The sequence below is a fragment of the Tursiops truncatus genome, chromosome 21 (assembly GCF_011762595.2).
Source record: "Tursiops truncatus isolate mTurTru1 chromosome 21, mTurTru1.mat.Y, whole genome shotgun sequence".
In the NCBI taxonomy this organism is placed as follows: Eukaryota; Metazoa; Chordata; class Mammalia; order Artiodactyla; family Delphinidae; genus Tursiops; species Tursiops truncatus.
The window spans coordinates 22,209,674-22,235,283 of NC_047054.1; the positions used below are offsets into that span (position 1 = coordinate 22,209,674).

Genomic DNA, 25,610 nt, shown 5'->3' on the forward strand with positions numbered 1-25,610 from the left:
ATCCAAGCAGTCTAAATGCAGAATCCACATTCTTAACTACTGTCTTATATTTATATTGCCTCTCTGCCTGGAACTAACACTCCTGGCTCAACTCAATACTCCTCCCAAGTGTACAGACCATACTCGGAGAAAAGCCAAGTTATCAAAAGGGCAGACTACGGATGTCTTGTGAGCAACATGCAGAGGACCCTGCTGTGTAAAAGATATAAAGCTACTGAAAATTTCCAAGCGGGGGGATGCTAATAAACTAATATATAGGGGATCTTTAAATTACTGTAATTTTCCTGCCTTGTAAGAGTTGCTTTGCTTTTTAAATAAAATTTTCTCTGATACAATGTGGTTGGCATGATTGCAGCTGTTGGAATTATTGCCCACCTATAGCTTTACAAAAAAAGATTCTCCCGGGTTTCTGGATGAAACTTCAGCTAAAAATTCTCTTAGCTTAGTAGTAATATCTTCATAGAGATATCTGGCCCTTTGGCACCATGGGCATTAAATGACATAAGGATAACATTATCTTTTTCTAAGGCCCAGGTGAGGAAATGGCACTGCCTCCGCCAAACTGTAGCTTTAGCTTGGGCTGTGGTTGCAGAAGAGGCATTGCACAGAGCATCAAACAATAAGTGGACTTAGTAGATTGGAGCCACTACCAGTGAACGTGAATGTGGAGCAGATTACTGGGAAGCATATGAATGGAATAAACACACCAAGTCTAATTGAAATATGGAGACTGCACAAGTTCACGTTGTGTAATTTACAAAGTGTGTCCTTTGGGGGAAAAACAAACATCACAACACAGTCCAGAAGGTGAGTGACCTTTGAGTTGGTGGCTCTTTCCTTTGTATCAACAACATGTGGCTTAAGAGAGTGCTATGTGCTCACATTTTTATACCACTTGGACATGATTTTTCTGAAAACATTTTTGAAAATGGTAAGATGCTACACAAATTTGATCTGCAACAATTATTGGAAACAGTCAGGGCCCGTATGAAATCTTGAATTTTCAGATGAAGAAACAATTCAACCTGATTTTTCTCTGCCTAAGATTCCTGTTACATGTAAAATAGTGGCTATTTATTTCTAGTCATTATCTTTGTCGTAAAGGAAGTTGTGAGGAGACAGCTACCGATAGTGGCTATTAACACTTTATGTATGACACGTTAGTGCATGAAACTAACAATCAAGGTGTGCTTACAAAACACCCAGGACTTTTAATCCTCACGACAATGCTACAATAAAATCAGAATTTTAGAATGACAGAGCTGAAGCATATCTACCAAGACTAGGCAACTAGTAATCATTAGAGATGTGATTCAATCCCAGGTTTGTTTTACTATAAGCTTTGCTCGTTTCACGAGGGTACAGTGCATCCCTCATGGAATTGTTTAGCTATAAAAGATCGGGTAATGGTATCTGCTTTTTCATGTTTAGAGCTCAACGTTAGTCCATATAAACCCAAACCTTATAAATACTTAATGTTAAGTACTTTTACTACTTTCCAGCGGAGGGGAAAAAAGCAATTTCCAATTGATTGAACGCATTTTCAGACAGTTTACCAGTAGAATAGTTTCAGGCAATTCAGCCTTTTTATCTCAACCAGCAGAAACTTTAAAATTTATTTTGTACTGATAAACAGACATGCTAGATGCATTTTGAATTCGGGTGAACATTACTACTTCTTGTGATCTATGAGTAACTGGCCATCAGGGTACCCAGTGAGATAATTCCTATGTTTCCCATTCAGGGAGAAGGTCATAGTCAAGGGGGCACAAGGTGAGTTATGGGCATCTAATGCATCATGTTGATTCACCCCCACTCCTCAATGCCACCCTCTGTTGTGCATTATGATTCAAAACCAGGAGAATGTGTGTTGTGGACAGATTTTAGTTACACCGATGGAGTGTTCCTATCCAGCCACACATTTGTCAATATGTGAACAATAGCACAAGTTTATAAAACACATGGATAATGTTAGAGTTATAATCTGCAACCCCAGACTAGATGACAATAAATGTCACTCATAATATTATGTTCCTGACCTTGTTGTATTTAGATGGTAGTCCTAAAGAAACTTACCTATTTATGTGGATGGGAATATTAGCATCACACTTATATTTCATAATGAACATGTGAAAGAAAAATTTATCACATAGTTTGGTATTTTGCAAAGCGAAATTTCTACTTGACCCATCTAAATCTTGGGTTTTTCTTAAGACACAGAAGCTCCATTTGTGTCCACTCTCTTGGAATAATGCTGTTTGTCTAAATTTCCAAAATGCCTAGTTTACTATTAAACAGGAGGCAGGAAATGCAGACCTTACTGAGATTATCCCATTCATTGGTACATTTCTTTTGATGGTAGACAAAAAAAGTAGGTATAGGCAGAGGAAAAAGAGATAAAGTAATTGCTGAAGAATGGCTTCTGAAGGTGAGTGATGGATGGAGAGCAGTCAGGTTTTTATCTTAGTTTGGGAGGGGGAGGGAGGAGGGATGAGAGGAACAGACATGAGAAGGTCAGCTAAAAAGAATTCAAAAGAAAGGAACATATTCGTAATTATTTGGGTCAAGCTTAAGGTGAGAAATAAAAGTACAGAGATAATAGAATAGGAAAAAACCACAATTTTAATAGTTAACATTTATTGAACTATTAATTCCATTTTGCAGAGGGGAACCTGAGACACAGAGGGGTTAAATAGCTTGTCCAAATTTACACAGCTCGTTCACGACAGAGCTTGAATTTCAATCCTGGCAATCCGAACCACTATTTTAAAATGGGATATTAACGAAGTACAATACATAAAGTGAACTCTCATAGAGAAGGGATAGAGAGACCAAGGGATTAACTGGGGGGGACGGGGAGGGGGAAAAGTCTGCATTTCAAATAAAATTTACCAATGGGCTAATTATAGTTGTGTTTTATTAACGTACGGAGCACTCTGTATATGTTAGCTCATTTAATCCCGCTAACAATTCTGTGAGGTAGATACTAGTCCATTTTTCAGACAAGGGCACTTGGTATTTGATAAACGACACATACCTTGCACAGAGTTCCACCTCAATAGCAGGCTCTGGAGCAAGAAAAGGAAGACTGAAGAAGACGTGGCAACTGAACGGAACAGGGCAAGGTAAGCAGGCTGAAAAGTGAGAAAGGCAGGAAAAGCTTCCCGTTTAAGCCTAGGCTGGCTCCAGCTTTCAAATCTCCCCGGCCAGCCCGCCAAGGAGTCACAAAGCCCGCCCCTCAGCTACAGGGCGACGCCCCCTTCCGCGGCGGTTCTCGGAGCTCCCAATACTTCCCGCCCACTCTCTGACCCCGCCCACCGCTCCCAGCATCATTTCCTGTGCGCTGGGTGCTAATTGGTCCAGCAGTCGGAAGTGAGGGCGGGCGGTGGGGCCGTTGCCGCAGTGACAGTGCTGGGGGAGTCTGAAGATGGCGGCGTCGCGTCGCTCTCAGCATCATCACCACCATCATCAACAACAGCTCCAGCCCGCCCCAGGGGCTTCGGCGCCGCCGCCGCCACCTCCCCCCCCACTCAGCCCCGGCCTGGCCCCGGGGACCACCCCAGCCTCCCCTACGGTGGGTGGCCTGGCCCCCTTCGCCTCCCCGCGGCACGGCCTAGCGCTGCCGGAGGGGGATGGCAGTCGGGATCCGCCCGACAGGCCCCGATCCCCGGACCCGGTTGACAGTACCAGCTGTTGCAGTACCACGAGCACAGTCTGTACCGTCGCCGCAGCTCCCGTGGTCCCGGCTCTTCCTGCCTCATCTGCCGTCGGGGTCGCTCCCAGCCCAGCCGGCGGTGGCAGTAACAATTCACCGTCGTCCTCTTCTTCCCCGACTTCTTCCTCATCTTCCTCTCCATCCTCCCCCGGATCGAGCTTGTCGGAGAGCCCCGAGGCGGCCGGAGTTAGCACCACAGCAACATTGGGACCTGGGGCAGCAGGACCTGGGCCAGGGGTCCCAGCAGTGAGCGGGGCCCTCCGGGAACTGTTGGAGGCCTGTCGCAATGGGGACGTGTCCCGGGTAAAGAGGCTGGTGGACGCGGCAAACGTGAATGCTAAGGACATGGCCGGCCGGAAGTCTTCTCCCCTGCACTTCGCTGCAGGTCAGAGACTTTGAATTGCTTATTAAGGGTTTTGGTGTTGGGGACGGGGGTCCGGGTCGGGAAAGAAAACAAGTTATTATGATGGAACAATGGGGGCGTGGTTATGGTTCTTCAACACTTCTCGGGAAGACTTGAGGTTCCTTTCTTTAGGTGGTGCCTGGGTGACGGGGGGCGTGGTAGGGGAACGTGTGAATCCATTCTTTTTAGTGTTTGCACAGTGATCCTTGTACTCATCCCCAAACTCCTTTACTGGTACTCAGGATATGGGTATACTTAAACTTTTTCATTTACGAGTGTGCAGGAATAAAGTTAGATCTGAACAGTCTTAGAGTAGTTTTGTCGTTTGTTTGCTAGTTTATTTCGTTTTTGCAAGAGTAGGTCCCAGGAGGACAGTATAGACCAAAAGAAGTTTAATGTAACTCGACAAGTGTAGAAGTAGCTATCGTCGTCTTAGTGGGCCAATGAGAGACATAAATGAAGTTAGTGAAACTTTCCCCCCTTTTGCAAGGAGTTTACAGTCCAGTTGGGTAGATCGAAAGGTGCCTGTATGAAACAACTGGAGAAGACTATTTGGATGCATTATGTGGTGGCGGAAGAAATATAGGCTTTGAAGTTATGGACACTGCTGTTTGTTAGTTTTGTAGCAGACAATTTACCTTATCTCAATTGCCTCCATTTTCTCTTGGGCAAAAGTGATACACTGAGGTTGTGTGAGGATTTAGTGAGAAGCATCTGGCGCATAAGTTCTCCCCCCAGAATGCTAATTCCTAAACACTGGAGCACTACACACTTTTGTCTTTTTTTTTTTTTTTTTGAGCAAGTAGTTGACTCTTTTCTTTTAAAAACACATAACATATTTTTATAAAATACAGAGAAATATAAAACAAAAAGGACTATAATCTCACTGCCTAGATACCTACTATTGATATTTTTAAAAATAAAGGTAGGGCTTCCCTGGTGGCACAGTGGTTAAGAATCTGCCTGCCAATGCAGGGGACACGGGTTTGAGCCCTGGTGTGGGAAGATTCCACAAGCTGTGGAGCAACTAAGCCCATGCGACTGCCCTCTAGAGCCTGCGGGCCACAACTACTGAGCCCGCACGCCTAGAGCCCGTGCTCCTCAACAAGAGAAGCCACCGCAGTGAGAAGCCCGCGCGCCGCAACAAAGAGTAGCGCCCTCTCTCTGCAAATAGAAAAAGCCCGCGCACAGCAACAAAGACCAAACTCAGCCAATAAATAAATAATTTTATAAATTAAAAAAAATAAAGGTAATGTTATATACATTAGAAACGCTACATTAAAAATGTATATGTTGTATGTACATTGTAAAATTAATGTAGCATAGAAATATATACAATGAAAAAGCACCAGGCACACACACACAAACATCAGAGGTAATACCCTGAAGATTACTTCTGCTAAGTTTCTCCTTCAGTTTTTTCTGTTAATGGTAAAGCATATGTTAAACTTACTAAATACATTATTTATTTTTACCACAACTTGGAAAATATTTTTATCTTCATTTCATAGATGACACAAGTGGAGCACATACTGCTTAAATAAGCCCATGTTCACTAGAAGTAGTGGAACCTGGATTTAAACTTTGATTTTAGAGTTTGTGATATCAAGTTTAAACAATTATAACATACCAAGTTTAAGGTCACTTTTCTTTTTTGTGAGTAATTTTGATGGAGTTTCTACTTTGGCAGTGTTTGGGGGGAAGAAGTAATTGGGAGCATATACTCCAGGAATAGTGTTCACACATTTTATTTTTTGCAGCCCATACTTAGCAGTATATTGTCACCCACACACAAACTGAGTCAAAATTTCAGGAAACAATTCTATCCCTTGCTACATGTGTTGCACTCTGATATTTTATATCCTATTCCATTTCCTTTCTTACAAATGCTGTTTGTGATCCCATTAATGAGTCATGATCAACAATATGAGAAACACTTACAGGAAATCATTATTAGATGGTTGGGTCCATTCTTGAAATGTAGCCACTACTGTTAGGAATGTAGTGAATTGAGTCATAAACAGGCTTCCATTTAAGTAGATGCATGCTCACGGTGTTGCTTATTTTAGATGAAAAATCATTTCTTTTTCTTTAGGCCAAATGATAGATCTATAATGAATGAAACGAGACCTTTTGCTTTTGCAGACTTTATTCCATATTTGACTATTTTAACACATTGTTTCACAGATCTTGTCATTTCTCACAATATTGCATTACAAGTAATCACTAACAGGTGATAGCTAGTTATATTAATTTGGGTAATAATGTACTGATTTAGGATTAGTCACACATAAAATAGTGCTTATCTCTCAAATCACATCTTCTGTTTGCCACAATAGTTACTTTATATTCTGTTTTAGTTTTATGTGTACCCAGATAAGCTAGAAGACAAACAGTAAAACAGCCCTGTAATTATGTTGTAGTTATGAGAACCTAATCTTGAACTGGCTTTTTTAGAGACAAAAAATAATTTTTTTTAGTTCAGTGTGGAAAAAAGAACAAAAACAGTAAGACTCTCCATGGTCTAAATGCACAACACCCTGTAGTCAATTTACCATGCTTTCATGTTTGTGTTCCTAGCATTAAAGCATTAAAGCTTTGTTAAATCTAGTCTTCTCCATCATGTGTAGCCTGGATAATTAAAAGTAATTCTCAGTTGACTATTAGTTGGTTAGAATGCTAGTCACTGAATGTCATGGAAGAGCTGTTTTAAAGATAGGAAATTGGTACAGTCCCTTGGATGGAAAGGTTTAAAAATTGTAGTTCTTTTGTTGCACGAATCTTTTATTACTTATCATAGGTTGATGTTAAACACTGACACAATTTTCAAGTGGCAGGTAGTCCTTACCCTTATGGAGCTTCAGTCTGGGGGGGGAAATTAAATAACAACAACAACAAAACCCCACAAAGTGTATAACCTAGAGTGACAGGAAGAGTACACTATACTGTCTTTTGGAGCAGGCAGTAAGGACTCTTGTCCTGATTTTAGATCATTTAAAGAAGTCATCTTTCTAAAGAGATTGTTTAAAACAGGGATTTAAAGGATGAGTCCAAGCTAGCCAAGCAAAGATGGGAAGGAAGAATGTTAATTAATGCCTTTATTTCCATTTAAATATAAATATAGTTCTATAGAGTGAAATGAAACCATTTTTAAGACCCTCTGAAGTGGTATGAACTCATACTCATATTTAAATCCTTATGCTTTTTTTTAACCGTAATTCTTTCCAGCAGCAGAATTAAGAATCCTTTCTATCTCACTGTGGATTGTGATAATTATTCGTTTAAAATGTAGCTTAGAGACAGTATTAATAATGGAATCACCCTATCCACAACTAGAAACATAGTCTTCAGTTTCCACTGTTGATACAGGTTCTTAAAGTACTATTTCTAATACCTTCTTAAGATAGCCATATCAAAATGATCCAGTCTTTTATTGTTGACGAGTTTATATAAGACTTTTTCTTCTACAATTAAGATTCTTGACCCTGGTTTTCTATTGTTCAAAGGATAGTAGTCAAAGCTTTAGAAATAGCATTAATTTAGAACGATATATCTCCTGAGTTCAGTTCCTAGTAGTGACATATTTTTGTTATACGCGGGCCTCTCACTGTTGTGGCCTCTCCCGTTGCGGAGCACAGGCTCCGGACGCGCAGGCTCAACGGCCATGGCTCACGGGCCCAGCCGTTCCGCGGCATGTGGGATCCTCCCGGACCGGGGCACGAACCCGTGTCCCTTGCATTGGCAGGCGGACTCCCAACCACTGCGCTACCAGGGAATCCCCCCTGATGACGTCTCTTTTTAAAGAAAAGTTCAGATGACGTCATTATTAAAAAAAAGGTTTAACGAAGCATTGAATTCTGAAATTTCACGGTATTTACTTTAAATTGAAGAAATTTTGAAATAGGCTTCCTGGTTAACTTTAATGGTTAACATTAATTAACATATGACTTGAATTAGGACATGTAATATGAGGTACTTCAGTATCAAAACCAGCAAAATATGTAGGGCAGTTTTATGCTTTCTTTTGATTTGAGTGGTTTCTACATCAACACACATTTAACTATGTAGAGGTTGCCTGACTCCTTTTTCTCCTGATTTTTTTCAGCATGTCCATGCTTGTCCCTCCCCCCACTTCACTGTACAAATGTAGTTTCTAGTAAAAAAAAAAAAAACACTGTGTTCTCTAAACTGTTGCCCATCAGTGGGTAAAAAAATGAGTCAGAATGCTTCAGTCCTGGAATGGGAATCTTTCTATACTTTCTATTGTCTGGCAAGGTCCTTGATTATACTATTTTATTTTTAATATCTTTATTGGAGTATAATTGCCTTACAATGGTGTGTTAGTTTCTGCTTTATAACAAAGTGAATCAGCTGTACGTATGCATATATCCCCATATCCCCTCTCTCTTGTGTTCTCCCTCCCACTCTCCCTATCCCACCCCTCTAGGTGGTCACAAAGCACCGAGCTCATCTCCCTGTGCTATGCAGCTGCTTCCCTCTAACTATCCGTTTTACATTTGGTAGTGTATATAGATCAATGCTACTCTCTCACTTTGCCCCAGCTTACCCATCCCCCTCCCTGTGTCCTCACGCCCATTCTCTACGTCTGCGTCTTTATTCCTGTCCTGGCCCTAGGTTCATCAGAACCATTTTTTTTTTTTTTTTTTAGATTCCATATATATGTATTAGCATATGATATTTGTTTTTCTCTTTCTGACTTACTTCACTCTGTATGACAGATGCTAGGTCCATCCACCTCACTACAAATAACTCAATTTCGTTTCTTTTTATGGCTGAGTAATATTCCATTGTATATATGTGCCACATCTTCTTTATCCATTCATCTGTCGATGGACACTTAGGTTGCTTCCACGTCCTGGCTATTGTAAGTAGAGCTGCAGTGAACGTTGTGGTACATGACTTTTTGAATTGTGGTTTTCTCAGGGTATATGCCCAGTAGTGGGATTGCTGGGTTGTATGGTAGTTCTATTTTTAGTTTTGTAAGGAACCTCCATACTGTTCTGCATAGTGGCTGTATCAATTTACATTCCCACCAACAGTGCAAGAGGGTTCCCTTTTTTCCACACCCTCTCCAGCATTTATTGCTTGTAGATTTTTTTTTTTTTTTTTTTGCGGTATGCGGGCCTCTCACTGTTGTGGCCTCTCCCATTGCGGAGCACAGGCTCCGGACGCGCAGGCTCAGCGGCCATGGCTCACGGGCCTAGCTGCTCTGCAGCATGTGGGATCTTCCTGGACCGGGGCATGAACCCGTGTCCCCTGCATCGGCAGGTGGACTCTCAACCATTGCACCACCAGGGAAGCCCTGCTTGTAGATTTTTTGATGATACCCATTCTGACCCGTGTGAGGTGATACCTCATTGTAGTTTTGATTTGCATTTCTCTAATGATTAGTGATGTTGAGCATTCTTTCATGTGTTTGTTGGCAATCTGTATATCTTCTTTGGAGAAATGTCTATTTAGGTCTTCCCCTTTTACCTTTCATTTCTCATAAGGCAGGAGTTAGGAAAGTTTTTCTATATATGGCCAGACAGTAAATATTTTAGGCTTCATGCCCTCTGTGGTCTCTCTTTAAACTGTGTCAACTGGTCAGCTCTGCTTTTGTGCCATGAAAATATCCATAGACAATACATAAATGAATGGGTATTGTTATATTCCAATAAAACTTTATTTATAAAAATAGGTAGTGGCCATATTTGGCACAAGTGTTGTAGTTCGCTGATCCCTGTCATGAGACATTGTCTGTGGTATTTTTTTTTCATTTTTGTTTTCCTTCTTGTTTAGTCTTTACTTCTGGAATAACCTTTTCTTTTATTTTGAATTACTTTCTGAGTTCTGTCATCTTATTTCTAATTCACAATGCTAGTTTTTCATATCTTACATCATTTTCACATTGTCTTTTAGCTATTATTGAAATAGTAGAGCATAATTTTGTCTTTTTTGGGCATTTTCTTCTAGTATATTGTCTATAGGGATGCTTTTCTGCTCAAATTCTTCTTATAAGAACTTTACATGGGATTTGACCTCATTTTTTTTCTACCGCTCATTTTTACAGAAATTAATTGCTAAGTAATTTCAAGGATAAAAATAGAGGTCTGAGATGTTGAGGGTAACTCCCCTTGTCCTTCCTCCTCATGTTGGACATGCAGGTCTGACCTAGAATAGATGAAGTCTCACAGGAAGGTTTGCAGGATCATCTCTTACAGTAGTAGCATTTAAATTATGAAACATCATTTTATATCTTAGTTTATATAGCCTACATGCCACTTTCTAGAGAGCCTTTACCAGAGACATTGTGCTAAGGGCGTTTTATAGTTAAGATGTCTTCCTCATAGTCTGTTTACATAGAAGTTTTAATAACAAGAAGTTTAGTCACCTGCCTTTTTTTTCCTCCCCTGGGGCATCCCTTTTGTTCCCAAGGAACTGAATAGATCGCAGGCTAGGTGTGCCTTCCTTCCAAACCAGATGTGATTCTTTGTCAGTTAAAAGACCAGAGAAATATATCTGGAGAATAGAAGACATATCTTTAAGGACCAAGTTGTGAGTGTAAATATGTTTTAAAAAAATGGTATCTTAAGCTTAGAGCCCAGGAGAAGAAAAGTGGTCAAGGAATGTAAATCATGCTAAGAAAATGTATTTTATTTTAGTGTTAGGTTTTAGGAAGGAATCAGCATCATCATGAGTCTTGCGATGAAATGCAGTTGAAAACACTAGGGTAGCTTGTTCTTTTTTTTTTTTGCGGTACGCGGGCCTCTCACTGTTGTGGCCTCTCCCATTGCAGAGCGCGGACGCGCAGGCTCAGCGGCCATGGCTCACGGGCCCAGCCACTCCGCGGCATGTGGGATCTTCCCGGACCGGGGCACGAACCCATGTCCCCTGCATCAGCAGGTGGACTTTCGACTACTGCGCCACCAGGGAAGCCCAGTAGCTTATTCTTAAATGTATTTAATAGCCTGCTTTTGCTTTATGGACAAAGAAATGTTTCTGGTAGTTGATTGTAAAATATGTGTGAGATACGATTGAAGACACAAGAGCCTCTTAAATTCTTATTTTTCCTGTATGTCAGAGTACTTGAAGTTACTTTGGTCTATGTTTATTCTTCTGACAGGAACACTCAGAAACGTGGGATGTAGCTCTGATCTTGGGGGGCCTAATACCTGTATCATCAATGTGGATTCATAATAAGAACTGAGTAGTGTCGGTGTTTTGGGGATTTATACTAAAGCCTAGGTGCTCAAGATAACTTTGAGGTTCATTTTCTAAAAATCATTTGATTTTGAGTGATTGAGGAAAGTTATGAGTGTTTTGCTTTTGTGTGCCTACTGGGTTTTCCCTTTAAGGCTTCATCAGATATTCAGGATTGCTTTTCCCTGCAGTGAATTGCCGGGTTCTTTGTCAAGTGGAAACTTGTTTTGCCTGTTGGTTCAGGAATCTGTGTATAAAATTAAAATTAAAGTAGTGTGAGCGTAAACCTTTTTTTTTGAGACTTTTTTGGGAATGTAACAGCTCCCTATTCAGTTAAGATTTGTCATTTTTGTTTTAATTGTAGAAAAAGGGGAAATAAAGTGATGTAAATGTTCCTCTCCCTTTTGCCTTTTCAGTAGAACACTAAACTAATGGTTGGTGGCAGATGTTTGTTGGTTTGTTTGTGTGGACTTGCAACTTTTTTCATTGCGGTAGATTTAAAAAAACATGAAGCAGACAATCTTTATTAACTACAAACTGAAAAAAAAATTGTTTTAAATTTACTGATTGACCAGATCTTTGAAGCCAAGGTCCCTGTATCATCAGGTATGGTTTAAAAATAACCTAAACCTCCTGATGCCCAGCTGTAATGCTTTGGAAAAACTAGGATATATGTATGTATATTATGAGCCATAAAGATCAGATGCCTTCATTCTGGTATATCGACCAACCATAGAAACCATTTTGATGTTTTCATCCATCTTGTTAATAAATAAGATATACAGTTCTCCATTTCCAAAACTCAGGTTGTTCTCATGTTGACGACGGAAAATGGGTTTTTAAGAAAGAAGTGACATGGGATTACAGTTGATAGCTACATTTTAGCTATTTTTTTCTAGTATCTTGAGAAGAGATGCCAAGCTATGCTTTTGTCTTTGCAGGAAAATGTTCTCTTTTGGAAAGAAAGAAACAAAAAAACCTTTTGGACTAATTAAAAAACTTTTAGCAAGCTATCAAAAACTTGGTTGCCCTTCCCCCCCCAAAAAAGGTCCACACAATTTAACATTAGGAAAGTGTAGCTGTTAGTTGGAATTTTATGAAAGCAGATAAATTTGAGGTAAAAGGAGAAGTTCAGTGTTTAGTTTAGTGAAATGTTCATGGTATGTGCTCTATAAATATTTGAGCAGATGAACTTTGTAAGTTAACACTTCTGATTTCTGATAGTCTGTCTTTCTTAAATGTATAAATGGTAATTCTTATCTATTAGTCTAGTTCTTCGTCATCAAAGTGCTTTTACTGCTCTGTTGGCATATAAACGAATAAATTTAGTATTGATATTGTTGCTAAATAATAGTAAAAGCTAATAAAAATAACAACAAAAAAGCTTTCAAGTGAATTTTGCACTTTCCCTGTGTTATTTAATCCTTACAGCAATCACACGAGATAGGTTTTAACTCTGTTTTACAGATGAAGAAACCGAGACTCAGGTGTCTTGTCTAAGGTCACATAGCTGTTAAGTGATGGAGCCAGATTTAAACCCCTATCTGAGTGTCCTAAAATTGTTTGGGTAATCCTACTCAAATAGAAAGTTGGTAGCAGTAAGAAATCAACTCTTTTGAGTATTTTATTATTTGAAAGTTTGTTATTGCCTTCTCAAATTTGTTTTCTGAAAATATAAGTAATTGTACACATTTTGGAAAGTTCAGTAGAAAGTAGTTAATCATCTCACTACCCCAGTGCAGCTAATAATAGTCATTTTGGCATCTTTTCCCCTAGCTTTTTTCCTAGACATTTAAAATAAAGCAAAACTGCATATAGATGCTCTCTTAAAACATGACTAGGATTTGATCGAGACCATGCTTTTAGTAAGTAGGCTGTTGGAACATTTGTGATTAATAGAATATTGGACTCTGATCTTTTGATCAGTTGCTAATTAAACATAAAAAGTGTGATTGGAAGTAATCTTCAAAGAACCTCGTAGTTTAATGGAAGAAGGATATCTTAGCAATTCCTTTCTTTAAAAAACTACTTAAATTTGTTAAAAAATCTCAAAGATAAGCTGCTGTATGCTTTGATTCATGGAAGCAGTCAAGAAAAAAACCATTTTGAACAGTAAATAAAGCATATGGGAGTCACAACAATTTGAAAGTTTAATGCTCCTGAACTGATAGTTTAAAATGGTTAAGATGGTAAATTTTATGTTAAAGGTATTTTACCACAATTAAAATTTTAAAAATGGGGATGGATGTCTATCATAGTGTGCATTATGGTCTCTCTATTGTCCTTAGAGAGAACTCATTTCTTAATATTACCAACATGAAATATGGAAAGTAGCATATTTAGCAGTGCTACGTTGGGGATACCCTTTCATCTCTTTTGTTAATTCACATTTTTGAGAGTCACTGTCGTCCTTCTTTGGCAGTATGAAACTAAGTATTCCTGAGGTGTTTATGGAAATTCAAAAGAACTTCATGCAGCTTGTTTAATTAACAGTCATTGAGACAATTTCATAGTGTGTTTCCCCCCTTTGGTCTTTTTTCAGGAATCTGGCATGAATCCTAAGGTTTTATAGTGGTTCAATGACAACTCAATAAATGTAAGTGCTATAAGGAGCAAAATGATGGAATGGCATCAGTTCCTGCCCTTGCAAAAATTTATAGTCAAAATGCAGTAGTTCTCAAACTTTTGATCTCAGGACTCTTTTACACTCATAAAAATAATTGAAAGAGTTTTTGTTTATATATATTATATTGATGGAGATTTATATTAGGAATTAAAACTGAGAAAATAAAAAATTCTGTTCTATGTTAGAGTAAATCACACTTTCAATAAAAAGTAACTATTTCCTAAAACAGATTAATGAGAAGAGAGGCATTACTTTACACTTTGCTAGTCAATGTCTGACTTAATAGAAGACAGGCAAATTCTCATCTGCTTCTGCATGCCATTTGTTGTACTTTATTATGTATATTGAAGTATATTTAGAAAATCCTGCTTTAAACAGATATGTAGTTGGAAAGGAAGGAATATTTTAATAGCATTTTCAGATAATCTTAGATTTTTTTGTTTGATACTACACCCAGACTTGACAAGTAGTAGTTTCTTAAAGGTTAGTTGCAATGTGGAATCTGAAGCCATATCAATAAATTTTTCATACTCTGTTATGTATGAAATGAAATCCATTGGTCTGTCTTATATAAATGGATTTTATAGCTATACACATTTAAGTATCGAGAAACTTTTAAGCTCATGGTGGCAGATACAAGTTTTAAAAAATTCTCATTTTTTGCTTGAAAGCTCACATTTTATCATTGGGAGCAAATACTGTTTGTTGTTTTCCTTGAGGTGACAGGCTCACTTTGTTCATTCTTGAGAAAATGTTTACCAAATACACAGGTCAGACGGAGCTCAAACGGTCTCATACGGTTGTTCCTCAAGACAACCATACTTTGGTGTGTAGCAGAAGTGCTTAATGTGTATTTCTTATTTTGCCACAAGAATATTAAAAAAGATACATACTCAGGGGTTGGAATTTAATAAAATTAATATTTACATTTTCATGAAGGACATTCTTAAGTGAAACTGGTGGCGTTTTTTTTTTTTTTAAACTGTGAGGGCCTGGTGGTGAAAAATTCAATGACTAATATATGTCCATATATGTCAACTCTACAGAATACAATGACTGTATAGTTTGCTGCCACTGTTTTGGTTCATGCCAAGATGCCAGCAGTTTCACCTACCATTGCTTTTGCACCATCATGAGCACCATGAGTACATTTTCCAAATGTCCAACACATGATGTTATAAGATCTTGCACTATAACTGTCTTGACAGTAAGAAAGCTAAAATCATCTTTATATTATTTTGTAAATGGTTTTGACTTCTCAGACCCCCAGAAAGTGTCTCAGGGATCACCAGGGGACCATGGACCACACTTTGAAAACTGCAGAGCTAATACAAATAGATATTAATTTTGTTAACATTCTTTTGAGAATCTGATACTAGGTATGGACATTTTCCCCAGAAAGATATACTTAAATAGCAAATTTTACATGTAATTTTCAGAGGATTATAAACTTCCAGAAGCACTAGAGCTATGGTTCCCAAACTTTGCATCAGAGTCACCAGGAGGGCTTTGTTAAAACAGGTTGCTAGGCCACACTCCCAAGTTTCTCATTCAGTTGGTCTGGAGTAGTCTAGGAATTTGCATTTTTGTGTTCATTCTCTTTGGTACTTCATGAACTCTTATTAATCTGAAATTTTACATTTTCCTTTAATTATGAGACATCCTGTCATTATTTCTACGTATATCTTTCCTCTCTTCCAATCCTCTGTCTTACCTGTTTCTTCTCATTCTCTGCTTCTGTTTATCCCTTTCAGAATTTTTTGGCGAAGTTCTTCTACCAGTTTTTCCTCAGGAATTTCACCTTTGTTTCTATTATTATTCAGTCAATTTATTGTATTCTTTATTTCTCCTGTTATATTTTTCATGATAATATTTCCAGTTGGTTTTACTTGGTAGATTTTTGTTCTCATGTTTTCAGTATTCTCCAGTTTTTCTCTAGCAACATTTAATATGCCAATTTTAAATGGTTTTTTTTGGTCTGTTAATTCTGCTTTTATTTGCTCTTTCATGGTACTTGCACTCCTCAGACATCTTATTATTTTCTGCTGTGAGCTTATATTCCCTTGGAACTAACAACTATTTGGGCCAATATTGCATTTGTTTGGGAGGATGAGTTTTGATGGGGGTCCGGTTTAGGACTGGTGAAAAACCTGTGTTCTAGGTTTTGGTTCTCCATGTGGTCTGAGGCAAATAGGGACATGCCTCAGGGTAGAGAGGCTCTGGATGGTGGTTACATCGTAGTTGTTGAGGATTTCACTGAGCAATTACATGAGGTGAGTGCTATCACCGTCGTGTAATTGCCTAATTGGGAGTCCACCTGTACTTTGCTTCCCACCTCAGCCAAGTTCCAGTATTTTACCTTGACGTTACCCCTTCTCTTTTGGCTAGAAGTGTGCTGTAGATACTGCTTTCATATTCCACAGCACAGGGGACAATGTGATAATGTTGAGGAGTGAAAAGGACACAGATCACTTTCCTCTGGCCTGTCTTCTGTCCAGGATAACTGATCTTCTGCAATTAAGCTGATGTTTCTTCCCACAATGGCACCCAACCATTTTTTTTTTTTTCTTCCCAAGGAGGAATGATTTCTTACAGTGTTTTTTTGTTTGTTTTGTTTTTTTAAGCTGGAATCTGGGATTTGTCTCATACCCTTTTGCTTCTGGTGATTTCCCAATGTTTTTGGAAAAAACACACATTTTTAACTGTGTTTGCTAATGAAATACTTCTTTTATCTGAGTATAAATGTTTTCCTTTCTAAATCAGGTTCTATAAAATGGAAAAATTAATTGGTCAGAGTCCACCTTTGACAAATGAAAAATATATGCAACGTCATTGCTTTATAGAAGTCATTTTGTAGTTTGTTTTCTAAACTGTTATTTTAGAAATAACAGGGAATATACTCTTATAAGTCTTAACCATGACTTCTGATCTAATGGAGTGTAAAATAGTTCTTTATTTAAAGGCTAATAGAGTTAGAAGAGGAAGCAATTATGACTAATGTTAAGTAGAAAATGCATGTTTCTTTGTCATAGAACATTTCTTATAAGGTAAGCAGAAATCTATTATTAGGTACCTACAGTTCTGTGTATATTGGACTGCATAAATTTAACCCAGTGTATAGAAAACCTTTGACATTTTAAAGAATATATCACAAGACTTTCAAGACTTTCCCCAACTCCCAGCTTAGAGCATAATACTGGGGCATATAATTTCCTTCATAAAAAGTAGTAAAACTGAAAACTTTAAAAGACTAGAAGATAGGCCTGGTACACAACATAGTGATTCGATATTTCTATACATTACAAAATAATCAGTTATCATTTGCCACTATACAAAGATATTACATTGTTATTGACTGTATTCCCTATGCTGTACGTTTCATCCCTATGATTCATTTATTTTGTACCTGGAAATTTGTATCTCTTAATTTCCCTCATCCCCCAACTCCCTTCTCCTCTGGCCACCACCTGTTTGTTCTCTGTATCTGTGACTCTGTTTCTGTTTTGTTATATTTGTTCATTTGTTTTTTTTTTTTACATTACACGTAAGTGAAATCATAACGATATTTGTCTTTCTCTGTCTGACTTATTTCACTTAGCATAATACTTTCTACATCCATCCATGTCACAAATGGCAAGATTTTCTTCTTTTCTTATGGCACAGTAATATTCCTCTGTGTGTGTGTGTGTGTGTGTGTGTGTGTGTGTGTGTGTGTGTGTTTAATACCTTCTTTATCCATTCATCTGTTGATGGACACTTAGGTTGCTTCCATGTCTTGGCTATTGTGAATATGCTGCAATGAACATAGTGGTGCATATATCTTTTTGATTTAGTGTTTTTGTTTTCTTCAGAAAAATACCCAGAAGTGGAATTGCTGGATCATATGGTAGTTTTTTTGAGGAACCTCCATACTGTTTTCCATATTGGCTACACCAGTTTACATTCCTACCAGCACTATACAACAGTCCCCTTTTCTCCACATCCTCACTAACACTTGTTATTTGTTGTCTTTTCGATAATAGCCATTCCAACAGGTGTGAGCTAATAGCTCATAGTAGTTTTGATTTGCATTTTCCTGATGAATAGGGATGTTGAACAACTTTTAATGTGTTTCTTGGCCATCTGTATGTCTTCTTTGGAAAAATGTCTGTTCAGGTCCTCTGCCCATTTTTAAAATTGGGTTGTTTGTTTTTTTAATGTTGAGTTGTATGAGTTTTTTGTATATTTTAGATATTAACCCCTTATCAGATACATCATTTGCAAATATCTTCTCCCATTCAGTAGATGGCCTTTTCATTTTGTTGATAGTTCCCTTCATTGTGCAAAAATTTGTAGTCTGATGTAGTCTCATTTGTTTACTTTTGCTTCTCTTTCTCTTCCCTGAGGAGACACATCCCTATTGCTAAGACTGATGTCAGAGAGCGTACTGCCTGTGTTTTCTTCTAGCAGCTTTATGGTTTCAGGTCTTACATTTAAGTGTTTAATCAATTTTGAATTTATTTTTGTATATAGTGTGAGAAAGTAGTTCAGTTTGATTCTTTTGCATGTAGCTGTCCAGTTTTCCCAACATCATTTATTAATTTTTAATTCAGTACAGTTATAAGTTACTGTGTTTAATGGACCTTTAGAGATGCTCACGGATATCTAGAACTACTGGTATTAAATTGCTGAATGATGACTTTGTTAGCTGGGAAAGAACAGTTACTTTAGGAACCTTACAGCTATTGCATAAATGTGTCATGGCTGAAATTTGTTTCATTGAAAGTAATTTTATTGTCATTTTTTTTTAAATGTTTTTATGGGGGTGGAGGTGGTTTGGTATGCTTAAGAAAGTAACCAGGCTATTCTGATATTTTAGGTTCAAGTTTTTCCTAATGTTTTTTGAGAGAACAGTGAACACGTCTCATCTGTCAACAAGTACCTTTTTATCTTTCCTAACTTACTTTCTGTTATTTCTTCTGTCAGGAAAATAGATATCATATATATATATATATATATATATATATATATATAAAGTTCATGAGTTATTTTGCTAGACAGTCCCAAACTTATTTTATTGTTACTTTGAATGTCTTTTGAATATAATTTTTTTGCACTTAAGGAAAAAAATTATAAATAAGTATATGTGAGAGATGCAGTATAAATTTTTTCATTGGTTTTATAAGTCGATGAATTTAGCAGTTCAAATGATATATAGTGCTTGTGGCTTTGCTGACGGTCCAGTTAGATCGAAAGAGTCTTTAAGCTATGACTTTGCTACTATAAATAAAAACATCACTTTTTAATACTCCAAACACTTTAGGTTTTTCTCCTTTTATTAAATTTTAGAATGCATTGTTGTTATTTACAAGACTTAATATTGCCCAGGGTTGTTCCTTTGAAGCTTTAAGTTTAGGCAGTTTAAAATGCTGAACACAACTGAAACAAATTACTGTCTCTATGAACTCAGACCTAGTGAATAGATACCAATGACCTTACATTTGATATTGAAACATTTTTGAGTGGTTTTAATTGAAACTCTAACGTTAGAATAAGAAACTTGGTACGTATATTGGGTTTAGGTAATGTGTAATGAATTTAGGTTTTCCTCCAGTGCCAGCACAATGCTTTCCACATAGTATATTTTAAAATTTCTTTGAGTATGTGAAATAATGTAATTGTTTCTCCTACTGCTTAGGGGAAAGAATGTGCTGAAATTTACAAGAGGTTCCTATTACTTAGTTTGGTTGGGGAAGAAGAATTCATCAGTGTGAACTTTTTATTGCTACTTGGCTTGCCCTGCTGAAATTCAGACTCTGTTACTTATGACTCAGAGGTTCTGCGTGATCTGGTTTTACTGACCTTTCCTAATGCACCACTGCCCCTTCCATCCCCAAAGCAATGAAAACCTTAAAATACCCAATAATCCTTGACAGATATGCATAGGGTATTAATGGAGAAAAACACAAAATAGAAGAACATAAGAGACCTCAATTTAAGGAGAGGTATATCATACATATGGATTAGAAGACTCAGTATTTAAAATTTTCAACTTTCCAGAATTAATTCTAATCAGTAAGCTTTTAAAGAAAACAATTTCCAACAGGCTTCTTCATGGAACTTGAAGATATTTATATTGAACATCAAAAAACAGTAATAGCCAATATAATTTTTTAAGAGGAGCAGAGTGGATTGACATTGCCCTACTCAATATCTAGGCTTATTTTGAAGTTAAACTGTTGAACAAACAAACTGATGGAAAAGAAAAGATACGGAAAAAAATAAAATTAGATCTTTAACTCACACCATACTTACAAGATCTAAATGTGAAAAGCAAGGTTATAAAATTAATCTAAAAGAAAATGTAGGAAAGTATGTGAATAGGAAAGATACTTTAAAGATCACATAGGAAGCACAAACCATGCTTCCTATGTATGTAGGGAAAGATTGTTTAAGTTTAAAACTTGTCTGAAATCAAACACAATGTAAACAACGTTTAAAGACAAGCCATAAACACAGAGAATATATTTATAATGCATATAACCAACACAAGATTAGTGTTCAGAATATATAAAGAACTCCTACAAAACAATAAAAAAAAGACAAATGAAAAATTGGGCCAAGATATCTGTCTGATAGTTGACAGATGAAACTTAAATTGTCGTGGATTCAGCTATAGATATTCCAGAACTCAACTAACAGAAACTTAAAGCCTAAGGACATTTATTTCCTGCTTGACAAGTCTAGAGGTAGGAAGTTCAAGAGTTGGTCCAGTACCTTATGAGCATAGGAAGGATCTACGCCATTATTTTCATAATTCCCTTGACCTTCTTATCATTTCAGTGGCTTCAGATGTCACCACCTTTTATGAGAAATTTTCTAAAAATAGAGAGGAAAGGAGAAAAGAGAAAGGGACCCTCTTCCTTCATACACCTTCTCTTAATGGGGAGAAAAATCTTTTCAGAAGTTTCTAGATTTTCCCTTCTGTCTCATTGCCAGTCACTGACAGAGAGGAATGAAATCACCTTTCCGGCTTAGAGTAATCAGGAGTCACTCCCTGGACTGGGGAAAGGATTGCCTTCTCTTAGCATATATTGGCTGTCCAATTCCTGAGCAAAATAGAGTTTCTGTTTGCCAGCAAGAAAAGGGGATAATTAGAAAAAGCATTTGACAAAATTCAAATCCATTTATGATAAACAGTCAACAAAGTGGGTATAGAGGGAACATAACTCAACATAATAGAGGCCATATATAACAAGCCCACAGCTAACGTCGTACTCAGTGGTGAAAAGATGAAAGCTTTTCCTTTAAGATCAGGGACAATACAAGGATGTCCGCTCTTGCCACTTTTATTCAACATAACATTAGAAGTCCTAGCCAGAGCACTTAGACAAGAAAAAGAACTAGAAGTCATCCAAATTAAAAAGGAAGAAGTAAAATTGTCACAATTTGCAGATGGCATATTATATATAGAAAATCCTAAAGGCTCCATCAAAAAGCTTTAGAATAAGAAAATTCAATAAAGTTGCAGGGCATAAAATCAATACATAAAAATCTGTAGCCTTTCTTTGCACTAATAATGAACTATCAGAAAGAGAGATTAGGAAAACAATCCGATTTACAATTGTATCAAAAAGAATAAAATACCTAGGAATAAATTTAACCAGGGAGGTGAAATACCTGTATATTGAAAACTGTAAGACATTAATGAAAGAAACTGAAGAAAACAAATAAATGGAAAGGTAGTCTGTGCTCATGGATTGAAAGAATTAAAGTTGTTAGAATGTCTATACTGTTCAAAGCAATATATAGATTCCATGCAACCCCTATAAGAATTCCAGTGGTATTTTTCACAGAAATAGAACAAACAATTCTCAAATTTGTATGGAATCACACAAAAGACTCCAAATAGCCAAAGCAGTCTTGAGAAAGAAGAACAAAGCTGAAGGCATCATATGCCCTGATTTCAAACTACATTACAAAGCTAGAGTAATTAAAACAGTATGGTATTGGTATAAAAACAGACACATAGATCAATGGACAGAATAGAGAGCCCAGAAATAAACCCATACATATATGGTCAATTAATTTATGACAGGAGCCAATAATATACAACGAGGAAAGGACAGTCTCTTCAATAAATGAGATTGGGAAAATTGGACAGCTACATGGAAAAGAATGAAACTGGACCATTGTCTTACACCATACACAAAAATTAACTCAAAATGGATTAAAGACCTGAATGTAAGACCTGAAACCATAAAACTCCTAGAAGAAAACATAGGTGGTAATCTCCTTGACATAAATCTTGGTGATGATTTTTTGACTCTGACACCAAAAGCAAAAGCAACAAAAGCAAAAATAAACAAGTGGGACTACATCAAACTAAAAAGCCTCTTCATGGCAAAGGAAACCATCAACAAAATGAAAAGGCAAACTACTGAATGAAAGAAAATATTTGCAAATGATATTTCTGGTAAGAGGTTAATATCCAAAATATGTAAAGAACTCATGTTGAGGGGCTTCCCTGGTGGCGTAGTGGTTGAGAATCCACCTGCCGATGCAGGGGACACGGGTTTGTGCCCCATTCTGGGAAGATCCCACATGCCGTGGAGCGGCTAGGCCTGTAAGCCATGACCGCTGAGCCTGCACGTCTGGAGCCTGTGCTCCGCAGCGGGAGAGGCCACAACAGTGAGAGGCCCGCGTACTGCAAAAACAAAAAAACAAAAAAAAACGTTGAAAACAATGACGGAAGAATGTGTGTGCGTTCGTGGGTGAATTGAAATTGAGTAGTCAGTCAAAGTCTCTCCTAGTTGTTACCTTTTGGCTGAGAATTGGATGACAGAAGGAGCTAGGCATGTGAAGATCTGGGTCCAAGGTCTTCAGGCAGAGCACACAGCAATTACAAAGTCCTCTAGACTGAAATAAGTTTGTCATATCCAGGGAACAAAAAGTGGAAGACAGGGTTAGTAAAGCTCAATGAGATGGGAGAGGTGAGAGTGGCCAGCTCACATAGAGCCTTGTTAGGTCATAAGGAGATTTTAGTAATATTTTATGTGTGTTATTGGAATCCATTGCAGGATTTTAAGTAGGGAAGTGACCTAATCTGATATGTGCCTTGAAAAGATCACTCTGTCTACTCTGTTAAGTATGAATTGTCGGGCAGCAGCTGTGACAGTAGAGAGACAAACAGAAGGTTATGTGCTGAAGTCTAGACAAGAGATTGTGGAACTTGAAACCAAGCTGGTGGCACTGGGGAGTAGGCAGATTTGAGATGTGTGTTTGGAAGTACAGTTCACACATATCAGGACTGAGGGGAAGAATTCTTCAACAGTAAAATGAGGGTAATGGTATCTCTCACAGGGTGTTATCACAGGAGCTAATGTTTGTCAAGCATTTGGCATACTTCTTGACACACATAAGAGCTTACTAAATGTTAGCTACTTAACCATTATTATTGTTATTTTTTTTGTTGTCAAGAACAGGGCATGTACTTTAAGCAAAAAGAATTTTTCTGTAAAAGCTAAATTATACCTGTTGTACAACTCTCAGATTGGAAGTGTTATAGCACATACTGTTTTGTTGGTAAAAATCAGAGTATTACTCTGTCTTAATTTTTAACAACCTTTGGATCGGAGGGAGATGGTTCATTGGTTTTCCTTTTGTGCTTCATAATACTGAACCATAAATATATATATATATATATGTATGTAGCAACATTCCTTTTAAAAGCTGTGACTTAACTTTTTTAAATGTGTGCTAGCTTGACGAGCTGGGACGCTGAAAATCTTGTCTGCAGTATGTCTGTAATGCTTTCACTTAGGGACTGTTTCTTTGAGTTAGTTATTGATACGTTACTTCAAATTCTATGTAGTTCTTTGAACTGACCCTAATTATTATTTTTACTTTGGTTCTTTAGACCCAAATAAACAAATCAATTATAGAGATAATTATGACTACAAACCTTGGTTATGAAACAAAGGCCTTATATAACCATCAGAGATAACAAATTCTCTTTATGTGTGAAAAATAATGCATATGCATTCAACATGGATAGAATGGCGAATGACCAATTATGATTTGTGCTTAACAGTACAGGTAGAGTATATGTTTTGATAAACTTTTTATGTATGTTTTTCTAAATTACAGTACTTTAAATAGGGGACTTGTTTGTTTCATAGATAACAAAACCTCTGATTTAATAATGTATTTTAATACAAAATCAAATTAGAAGAGTTTACATCATAATTGCCATATAAAATGTATCTTTACGGGTTTTGACTGTTCACCTCCACCTTCTTTTATAAACTTATATGTGTACACCCACATATATTTTATACAAAATTATGTTTTTATATAATAATTAAAACAGATAATCAAAAAGAAAAATATTCCATACTTCTACTGCTTAGTGATTTAGTCTCTTTTTCTACCCATCTATGTATCAAATATATATATATATATTTTCTCCTATATTTTGTTTTATATATTTTTAATCTAAAAGACTGATCTAAAAAAAAATCTATGTTGTTGAATTTTCTGTAATATCCTGTTGTGTGTGTGTGTGTGTGTATGGTCTATACCTTTTTTGGTGATTTTTTTCATTGTGGTAAAATATATGAATTTTAAAATGTTAAAATTTTGTTTATTTTAAGCAATTTAAAAATAAAATACCATTTTAGCCATTTTAAAGTATATGACTCAGCGACATTAAGTACATTCACAGTGTTCTAGCGTCCTTTTAATACAGGATGGTATTATATCAAAAACCATCACTTCATCATTCACTTAACAGAGTCTTTATTGTTGGGCATCTAATTTCCGTGATTTTCTATAAATATTATGATAAATATTATTTTTATTTTTTTAGTAGGCATTCAATTTATACTGTTTTAATACAATAATTTTAGACCCAGAATTACACATACAAGTAAATCTAAAAGGAGGGGAAAATACATGTTACATTTGTACACCAACATTAATGTGCCTGCAAGTTCCTATCATAACACAAAATTCTAGTGAAACTTAAAAGTGGCATATCCAGGTGTATGACTTCTATCTACAATTATCTCTGGGACCAAATGCATTCACATTCCTCCACATGACTCCACAAGACCACTTCATAAGGATTCACGGGGCCCCAACATAGCACCAAATGAAGAATTTCCTTGCCACCAAAGATTCAGGGAATGAGCATAGAACTCCAAAAACTACTCTGAAGATGACTCTCTTTGTGTTTCTTCTCACCATTTTCCAATTTGTTTAGATGTAGCTAAATATGGTCTACAAGTACCTACAAAAGAAGTTGGCCATAAAATTACTTATAATAACACAGCAAAATTTAGTTCTCTGCAAAATAAGTTAATATAATACTATTTGTTCCCTCCCATAGATACCTTTGGATTTGTAATATTTAATTTCCTTCACTTCTATTTGAAAAGAAAGAAAAAACATACAATAGGGGTAGCCAAACTATTGCATGGAAATATTTATCCCTTACTTTCTCTCTACTTTACAAAGCAAATTGTATGATTCTAACACTTAAAACAAAATAGACTTTAGGAATAATTTGTTCTAAACTACCTGTATAAGTTTCCTGTGGCTGCTGTATCAAATTACCACAAACTCTATGGCTTTAAAAGAAATTCTTTTCTGTCACAGTTCTGGAGGCTGTCAATCCAAAA

General features: G+C 36.9%; 1 protein-coding gene across 5 annotated transcripts in view; it reads left to right on the forward strand.

Annotated features, from left to right (window-relative positions):
• Positions 1–3,394: 3,394 nt before the first annotated feature.
• TNKS (tankyrase) overlaps positions 3,395–25,610 on the forward strand; it is a 176,310-nt gene continuing 154,094 nt past the window's right edge. For 3 of the 5 annotated variants that reach the window (XR_012328923.1, XR_012328925.1, XR_012328924.1), the window contains exon 1: positions 3,395–4,100. Coding sequence is in view for 1 of the 5 variants with exons in the window: in XM_004310437.4 (XP_004310485.2) it covers positions 3,428–4,100 (673 nt within the window). In the remaining 4 variants the exon portion in view is untranslated. The remainder of the gene's footprint in view (positions 4,101–25,610) is intronic. The other 2 variants (XR_002173545.3, XM_004310437.4) reach the window with 2 other exon arrangements.